The sequence below is a fragment of the Adiantum capillus-veneris genome, chromosome 16 (assembly GCF_014529385.1).
Source record: "Adiantum capillus-veneris isolate H3 chromosome 16, ASM1452938v2, whole genome shotgun sequence".
In the NCBI taxonomy this organism is placed as follows: Eukaryota; Viridiplantae; Streptophyta; class Polypodiopsida; order Polypodiales; family Pteridaceae; genus Adiantum; species Adiantum capillus-veneris.
In genome coordinates this window covers 87388373-87398256 of record NC_140946.1, presented here as the reverse complement: position 1 = coordinate 87398256, position 9884 = coordinate 87388373, and the positions used below count along the sequence as shown (strand labels likewise).

Here is a 9884-nt window from a genome sequence, read left to right as displayed (position 1 = left end):
TTGAAATGCAATTTCACAGGCCCTTTTTGAAAATTCCTTGCAAGAGGATTGTTGAAAATATCAGTCCTAAGATTCTGCACCTAACATGCACATATCACAAATTTGCAAGGTCTGTATTTCCTACTAAGATATTCAAAAAAAACTTTAGGCCACATAAATCAGAAGTTTAAGAAGGAAACGAATTGGCCCATGACGAAATATATTGAGAGTCTGTCAGAAAATAGCATTTACATTTCATCCAAACCTATATGTGACCTTATTATACATAACTCAAAACCATCGGCAAAGATCTCCCTTATGAGCCACCCGTTTCAAGGAGGTCACCAAGCTAAGCAGGAGAGATCCGCGACAATCACAATTGCAAACAAATAATCTATCTGGAGGACCTATATTTCAGAAACAAGGGTTATCTAGAAGACACACAAATACACATGAAAATGGACGAAGCACCAACAATAAATTTCATCACACGAAAGCATCCCATGTTTAAAAAACTCCCAAAATTAATCTAAGGATGTGATAATGACATGAATAATTCTAGCAGCACAATATACACACAAGAACACCCTAACAGGCCTGCAAACAGAGACTATTTGCCATCATCTTTAATTCCTTGCCAACAGATTAGTAGAACACCTTACCATGACCACAACAAATATGGAACCAGCTTCAGTTTTTTGGACATGACACCTGGATTATCCATTCTGAAGCCTGCATTTACTCACATATGCTCTTGACAAGGAACTAACACTCGTGTGAAACAAGGCCACCAGATCAGATGTTTTCACAAATAAATGATGGTTCGTTTTCAGTCCTAAGCTCCTCGAAACCTTGAGCTCATCCAGCCTCTGTCGGGCGTTAAATTATGATCCCCTAACTTGTGTATTCTTGAGGAGAGCTCTTCCGCCTGAACTCACATTTTGCACACAGGTTAAGAAAAGACACCTTTCCAGCAGCTACGTAAAGCAAGCGACATTAAAAAAACAAGCTTTCTAGCTAACCTTTTCATCAATCCAGACCAACGAGCTCAGCTGATTATTTAGAATCCGCACCACCACATCAATGGGACTACCACCACCAGACATGCCCACCTCACCTGCCTGTTATAACGGCAAAAAAGTACAATGAAGGCATATTCGCATTGATCTCAACATAACAGCCATCAGAACCTTAGACAAACCTACATCATGGGCACTCTCTGACTTCTTCAATCTATATTTACAAACTGCAACTGCTATGTTTTGATAGGAAAAGGTGTTCATAATTGCATTGACGACTCCCTCCTTAAAAGTACACTAATGAATGTCTCCTGGGTTTGATCCCGGCAATCAAACAGGTCAACAACCTCATCGCTGGGTCCCCAGTGCACCTTACCCAGCTCTTGAATTCCCCCCCCCCCCCCCCCCCCCCCCCCCCCCCCCCCGGGCCCTCATTTTGTGGTGGCTTGTGTGTGCTTGTTGTTTTTACTTTGGGGGGGGGACTCTATAAGGGGGCAACTTCGCCCCACTGTGTCTTGACTAAAGAGCGTTCTCTTTTAGTTCAATTTGTTTGCATTGTTTTTTAGTCTTGTAGGGTGATTTTCTGGTTTCAAAGGTATCAAAGCAGAGATAGTCCTTGAGCATCCTCCATCTGCCCAAGTCTTTATGGGCCCAAGCCATTGCTATAGCTGTCCATACTCTCTTCTCAAAGGTGTGCGCTTTTCCAGAGCTACCTGCACGGTTTGGTTGCCACATACGAGGCAGATGGGTCCTACCTTTTATGTGCTCGGTTCACACCCAAACATACGTGCCATCTACCAAGATGGCTACTGAAACCGACCCATAGGGTGGTAGACGTACGATTTCACCTGAAACTTTACTTTAATACACAGAGAAACTTTGCAAATAGAAACCTGTAACAGGAATTAACACTTCAAAGCACACACGGCTCGGAAGCTAGCATGCTCCGAGCATACGTCAACAACCTGTAGCTTCCAATAACTGGCGCCCCTTTCAATATTTCTTTATTCCTTTAGAGAGTAAAGTTACAAAACTAAAGTCCTGGGTATCTTCACATGTGTCCAACTAGATCATACCTGTTCTGGCAAAATTTCGGTAGCATAACGGCCCCAAAACGCGCCCTAAACAAATCCCCGTGTTAAACTCGCTTTTAATGACATAAACCCTCTGTTTTCAGCCCAAAAACAGCAATCATATCTCGCTGTATTTACTGGTTTTTACCCTGTTTTCAGTCTTAAACAGTCCCCGAATTGTCCTCTAATAGTGGGGCATTGTTCCCAATGCTTCTAGCATCCATACAGCTGCAAAACAGTCCAAAAACAATGCATAACCAGCGCTTAAAAAGCACCTGTAAGGTGAGGTTATCACCCTCACCGGTGCCTGCTTTTGGAGTAGCAATTAGATACCCATGTTCCTGCTCAAAGAGGCTGCTGCCTCACCACAGAAGCATAAGACCACACAACTGTACATAGGTCAAATGAAGAGCCCTCTTGTGGGGCATCACGGTACTGCACGTAGGCGAGAGAGAGAGCAATGTCGAGTGTGCATGACATCACTTCTTGCACTACATTGTACATGAGAGGGAAAGCTTGCACACAATAGCTCTTAACCTGTGACAGGAAACTCAATAATGCCCCCCCTGCTGATTTCCACACGCCTCCCCTTCACATTTTTGGTAAATTCGTCAAAAAGTGCCATTGGGCACTCATGCATGCAATTTTCCCACATTGGGCTTCCTGCTTAAAAATGGTGCATCAGTTGACTTTACAGCAGAGTAATAAAATGCCCCCCTTGTCATTCTAAAGCTAATGACACGAATAGATTTTGTGGCCCAATGTTGCTAATTGGACTATTTTCTTATTTTTAATGATTAATCTCTTTTTAGGATATTTTATTATGTGCACTAAGAAGTGTTAAAAGATTGTAGCTACAGGAACTGCCATCAGGAACGGACAAACTCAGATGTGTCATTTGATGGGTGACGGCAAACATCGCGAAGGAGTTTTCGTAAGTTCGGTGGAAAGGGCCGGGTTACGAGTGCCCCTGATGCGTCACATGATGGGTGACGGGTGCATCAGTAAGGGGGCATTCCGTAGGCTAAGGAAGAAATCCGAACTGAGTAAGAAAATACGCGTAAGAACGCAAGCACAAGAATAAAGATGGGTTCAATGACGCTTTTTACGAAAAGCAGGAACGGTCGCGGGAGGACAGATGTTTTCTCGCGAGGAGACTCTGTCTGCATTGCATCTGTGTCGTGTCCTGCACCGGGGGACGCCTGGAATGTGTCCGTGTAGCATTGTTTTCACTAACTGAGTGAGTTTTTAAAGTTTGAACAGGTTCACACTTTATTTTATAAAGTGACCGATCACTTTTAAGTGACCGGCCCCTTTATTAATAAAATAAAGCAGACAAGGCTCTTATAGAAAAAGCCAGCGTAAAAACCAAGACAGGGGGGCTGAATTGCGATCTCTCTCTCTCCTCTCTCTAGAAAACACAATTTTCTCTCTCCTCTCTCTAGGAGCGCCAAGCTTTGCTTTTGGACCCCTATTCCTGCCGGGTGTCAGACCCTATAAAAGGGTAGCCAGCGTTTCAGTTTGGAGGGAGCCCAAAGCAACAGGAAGTGCAAGCGCTGGGATTCTGGAGCAGAGACTAGCGACGAAGTTTGCAAGTACTCGCGTGACGATTGAGTACGGAGGTTCATTCTCCGAGCAAGGAGTGACAGGTATAAGGTGTTGATACGCATTAAAAATAGCTGCTTTGTGTGGTTTGTTTTGCAGGAATCTCCCATCTCACGGGAAGGCCCTTCACGGGAAGTACGGCTTCACGCCTAAGTCCCTTACGGGAAAGTACGGCTTCGCGCCTAAGTCCCTTACGGGAAGGACGGCCTTGTGCCCAAGCCCTTTACGGGAAAGCACGACCCTCGGGTCTAAGATTACAGAACGGAGGGGTTTCCTCGGGTTCTCGTGCTTGTATAAGAATTCTCCCTGAATAAAAGAATACTCTTAACGGGGGGGACCAGCCCATCTTCTGGTCCCCAATACTGTGTCGATCTTCTCCCTTCTCTCCCTTTTGCAAAGTATATTATTTTTCAGATTTCGAAGTGCTCGTGTACGCTCCCGTTTTGTGACAGTGGTATCAGAGCTCGGACTCCTCTCTTTCTCTGCAAAGAAGGACGATTCCGGGAAGAACGGGAAGAACCATGTCGAGCCAAGGGAGAAGCGTTGAAGAGGAGCTTCAACAAATGCAAGCTCAACTTACGGAGTTGCAACAAATCTTACTGTTGCCAGACGTCCAAAAGCTTTTGGGCGGAATGAAGAAAACGAATGGAACTGATGCAGCCAAGCATCCAGACAACACTGTTGGTGTGAGACCACAGGAGGCAAGAGAAGAAGAACGTGCCGAGGTGCACAAAGGATCTTCGGATCGAAATGAACGGCCTACTTCAAGGAAAGACCAGGAAAAAGCGCTCTCTTTGCTAGACGAGAGCAAGGACAGCTCTATCTCATCTCCATCTTACTCTCCTGATTATACTTCTACTTCTCGATCATCTCATCAGAAGAAGGAAGCCGCTACTACTGCCACTACCCTACATCAACCTAAAGAATCAAGATAAGCCTCGATTCAAGAAGCAAGGTCGCAAGTCTCAACATCGCATGAGAATCTTCAAATCAAGCGACAAGGACGTCGAGTTCGAAACCTACAAGGGACGGAGAGACATCTCCAAAGCACTCTCCTTCATCAGACAGTTTGAAGTCGCCTTTACCAATGGGCACTTCACAGAAAAATCCAAATTACACCATGTGGGGATGCACCTCAAGGAAACGGCAAGTAATTGGTGGTTAGCCAAGATTCTCGAAGGTTCTCAGGCCAGAACTTGGGAGAGCTTCAAATCTGAATTTTATGAACAATTTCTTCCACCTGGCTTCGAGCAGGACATACGGAAGGAATGGGACTGGCTTGCCCAGAAGGAATATGAAAGAGTAACGACTTATGTGGACAAGTATTGGTCGGTTCTTCTGAAGGTCACTCCCTTCATGAAGATTGCCGACGAGGAAAAGAAAAGAAAGTTCAAAGCGGGTCTCCAACTGCAGCTTCGTAAGAGTATGAAGGTGTATCCGCATGATACTCTTCAAAGGATGATGGAGTCAGCAATCATCGCTGAGGATTTGCACTCTACTAGGACGCCCAGAAAGATGGAGCATAGCACTTACCGTGCAAGACAAAGAGGGGTCTACGATGACCAAGGGGGCCAAGGAAGAAAACATCCTCCATCTAGAGATGATGATCATTCTAAGAAGCCAGAGGGCACTGGCAAGCGAACTAAGTATCTTTCTCCTACTCAACTTAAAACTTTCAGAGAGGAAGGAAGATGCTTCTACTGTGGCGAGAAAGGACATATGAAACCGGACTGCCTGCTAAAGCAGCAACGGCAAGAACAAGCCTCTACCAGGCAAGAGAAAGCAAGGAAGGAACCCGCACCACCAAGCCCGAACTCAATTCCAGATGTTCAAGGAAACACAGAAACAGAGAAAGGGAAGCGTCAACTTCTGAAGGGCTCGGGGTCTTTGAACAACCAGCGAGTACTGATTCTTTATGATCCAGGATCCACGGATAACTTCATCTCCCTGAATACTGCGGAACGATTGTGCCTCACACCGGCTCAGCTTGGCACACCAGTTACATCCGGATCGGCATTCGAGGGGTTGACAACCAATGCAACTCCCGTGCAAGGACAGCTCAATCTTCGGATTGGCGAGTACAAGGACCGCGAATCATTTTTGATGGCACCCATCGAGGGATGTGATATCATCTTGGGTATGCCATGGCACTTTCACATGACACCTATTCCCGATTATGTGGAAAAGACCCTCACTTTTGATCATGGGGGTAAGAAAATAAAGATTCAAGCTGATGCAGGAGATTGGCAGTTCCCAATTGTAAGCCACATCTCCATTAAGAAAGAAATGAAGAAGTGTGTTTCTGCTTACTTGATTTTTGCAAAGGATAAAACTAGTAGGGACTCTCCCTCTAGTCTTGAAATTAAGCATCTTCAATTTATTGAAAAGTACAAAGATTGTTTCACAGAAACACTTCCTGATGAACTCCCTCCGGTATGCCCGGAAGATCACCGCATACATCTCATACCGGGTAGCTCGCCTCCCAATCAACCCCCTTATCGGGTAAGTCTTGCTCAGCAAGAGGAAATTTTGAAGCAAGTCAGCGAGCTTCTAGAGAAAGGGTTAGTACGGCCAAGTGCTTCACCCTACTGCTCTCCAGTTCTACTGGTGCAGAAGAAAGATGGCACGTTTCGAATGTGCATAGACTATAGGTCTTTAAACAAGATCACGATCAAGAATCGCTTTCCGATCCCTCGGATTGATGATATACTTGATAAGTTGCAGGGTGCAAGTGTCTTTAGTCGCATAGACTTAAAGAGTGGGTATCATCAGATACGGATCGCCCCTGAGGATGTCCATAAGACTGCTTTCCGCACAACCTTTGGACTATATGAATTTTTGGTAATGCCTTTCGGCTTGACCAATGCTCTTGCGACCTTCAATCGCATGATGGACCGCATTTTCAGCCCGTATCGAGCTTTTACGGGAGTATTCTTTGACGACATACTCATCTTCTCTAAGTCAGAAGAGGAACATCGGAAGCACTTGGACTTAGTGTTTCAAGAATTGCGAAAGCATGAGTTGCATGTGAATGCAACCAAGAGCGAGTTCTTTCTCTCTGAGATACACTATCTCGGCCATATAGTCTCTCACAATCAAGTGAGTATGGATCCTGCCAAGATCCGAGTGGTCGAAGATTGGCCTATTCCCACTACGGTACATGATGCACGTAGCTTCCTGGGGTTATGTTCATACTATCGAAGGTTTGTCCGAGGATTTGCTCATGTAGCAGGACCACTTCATGACTTGACAAAGAAGAAGATTCCTTTCAGATGGGGATCGAGCCAACAAGGAGCTTTTGATCGGCTCCACTACTTGCTAAGCCATGGACCTATTTTGATAGTGCCTGACTTAAGGAAACCATTTGAGGTTCACTGCGATGCTTCAGGCAATTGCATCGGAGCAGTGTTAAACCAAGAAGGCCATGCAGTGGCCTACGAAAGTAGACGGCTTAAGGATGCAGAGTTGCATGTATCAATCTACGAAAAGGAACTCACGGCTGTGATTCACGCCTTATCCAACTGGAAGCACTATCTTCTAGGGACGGATTTTGTGATCAAGACTGATCACCAGAGTTTGCGGTACTTCCTTACGCAAAGGAAACTATCTGAGAAGCAGATGAGATGGGCAAACTTTTTGTCTATGTTTCACTTCCAGATCCTTCACATGGCTGGGAGTAAGAATGTAGTCGCAGACGCATTGTCTAGGCCGCCAAGGGTGATCGCTATCACTTCGGTGTATCACCAAGAATTAGAAGCACTACCGGATTTATATCCAAATGATCCAGACTTCTCCACCATTTGGGGAAAGCTACATCGTGGAGAGAATGAGTTTCCCTATTCCATTCGGGACGGTTATCTCTACCACCATCAGGCCATATGTGTGGCGGAACCATTAAGAAAGAAGATCATGGATGAAGCACATGCTTCGCCTTATGCAGGTCATCGGGGTATTCTCCCTACGACCTTAGCAATGGAAAGATATTTCTTTTGGCCTAGCCTTAAAGCAGACATTGATAAGTATGTCAGGGAATGCTTGGTTTGCCAAAAAGTGTAGTATGATCGGCATAAGACGCCTGGGTTGCTACAACCTTTGCCTGTGCCTAATGAACCTTGGGAAAGTATTGACATGGACTTCATCATGGACCTCCCTAGAACTCAGACTGGAAATGACGCGATCTGGACCATTGTGGACAGGTTTAGCAAGCAAGCACACTTCATACCAGTCAAGAAAATGATAAAAGCAAATCATATGGCTATGGTCTTCCTGGCACAGATCTTTAAGCATCATGAAAAGCCTAAGTCTATTGTGAGTGATCGAGATCCTCGCATGACAGGAAATTTTTCGCGTGCCTGGATGGATAATCTTCGTACAAAGCTGAATTTTTCATCTGCCTACCATCCTCAAACGGACGGGCAAAGTGAGATAGCCAATTCCACAGTATTGGAAATGTTAAAAGCTTATGTGTCAGACCGGCAATCTGACTGAGAGAAATATTTGCCACTTGTCGAGTATGCGTATAACAATACCATACACTCATCGACAAGGAAAGCACCTTTTGAGATTCTCTATGGTAAGCCTTCGCTTCCACCCATCCTTTTAACTAAGGATAAGATCTTTGCAGCGGATGAATTTGTCCGGGACTTAGACACAGCCTACGGGCAAGTTAGGAGAGCTATTCTACGCTCTCAAGAAAAGCATAAGAAAGCTGCAGACAAGCACAAAAGGAATCTAGACTTAACAGTCGGACAGCTAGTCTTACTCAAGTTTGAGAAGGCAAGACTTAAGAAACAAGCGTCTCATAAGGGGAAAGTGGTAAAACTTTCTACCCGTTATTATGGGCCGTTTAAGATCACTGAGCAAGTGAATGATGTCACTTTTCGATTAGAGCTACCGCCTAATTGGAAGATCCATAATGCTTTCCATGTCAGTTTACTCCGGCCGTATGTGGGACCGCCTCCGAGCCAGCCTAGTGCTGAGGAACCTCCTGAGGTTGAGGAAACAGAAGAAATACTCCAACCGGAGCAGATAGTAAATCATCAGGAGCGGTCTCTCAAATCCGGAAAGATAACACGGAAGTATTTGGTTGAGTTTAAGAACTATTCGAATCTAGATGCTCAGTGGATGACGCAGAAGGAATAAGCAGCTTATCCCGAGATACTGGAGGTATATGTCTAAGCACTACATTTGAGGTCAACTGTTTAGAAGCCAGAGGGATGTTGCTAATTGGACTATTTTCTTATTTTTAATGATTAATCTCTTTTTAGGATATTTTATTATGTGCACCAACTTATTAAGTGCGGGTACGAGACCTAAATGACTTTGAACTAGGCCTAGAAACTCTTTTTACTACTCGAATTCTAGTGCCCAATGCCGACCAACTTGCCGCCTGCGGTTGAAACTATCGTTTCACACTGGCCATACAATGTCCGGCCATTTGCAACTTCAAAAAGAGAGTTCGAAAAATTTAAACAAAAATCATTGGAAAGAAACCAACAACTAAGGTTAGCAGTTGCCACGTCCTCATGACATACCTCCCTCTTGAAATCGCAAACGTCCTCGATTGCATACCATAAATACATGCCATTGATGATCTTGTGTTGTTAGCATTCTTTTATCATCACATGTATCTGCAAGAAAGATCATAAGACATAGAAACAAATGACTTAATGAGACCTTCACACTTTTGTCATTTCCATCTATAATAGAAGTGAACATTATACGTTTAACACTTAAAGAGCGATGCACACTTCTATTACACTGAATCCATATATATAATTGATGTACTAGCTCTACCATTACCCCTCCTTTGCACACGTTGTGTTGAGGCATACGTAGGTTGTAACCCAAAGGCCTCAAGGTAAAGCTACACTACATTTGGTGACTCTGACAGATCATGCCCTTCCATCCACTTTGCATCCATAGGTGGATAGTTCTTGAACTTCACCAAATAACTCTTGCAACCTGTCCCTTAACTTTTTTTTCCTTATGTGCCAAAATCTACTTAGGAACCAAAATTTCATCAAGTTCCTCAAATTCTGCTTAGTCCTCATCTGGCATATCTTCTGGCACATCACCCACGAAGGGTCTTAGAAGACTCACGTGCAACGCATTATGAATCTTCCAAGCGTCAGGCAATTTCAACCTATAAGCAACATCGTTTATCTTATCAAGCACTTGAAAAGGCCCATAGTAACGCATGCTGAGC

The 9884-nt window shown here is 44.5% G+C and overlaps 1 protein-coding gene across 2 annotated transcripts in view; it reads right to left on the bottom strand.

The window, feature by feature from the left end:
- Positions 1-460: 460 nt before the first annotated feature.
- EMB2766 (structural constituent of nuclear pore) overlaps positions 461-9884 on the bottom strand; it is a 144336-nt gene continuing 134912 nt past the window's right edge. The window contains exons 8-9 of one of the 2 annotated variants that reach the window (XM_086485251.1): positions 1002-1100; positions 461-907 (exon numbers count right to left, since the gene is read on the bottom strand). In XM_086485251.1, coding sequence (XP_086341377.1) covers positions 815-907; positions 1002-1100 — 192 coding nt within the window. In that variant the 3' untranslated portion in view covers positions 461-814. Of the gene's footprint in view, positions 908-1001; positions 1101-9210; positions 9307-9884 lie in introns of those variants that run through there. The other variant, XR_015184593.1, reaches the window with a different exon arrangement.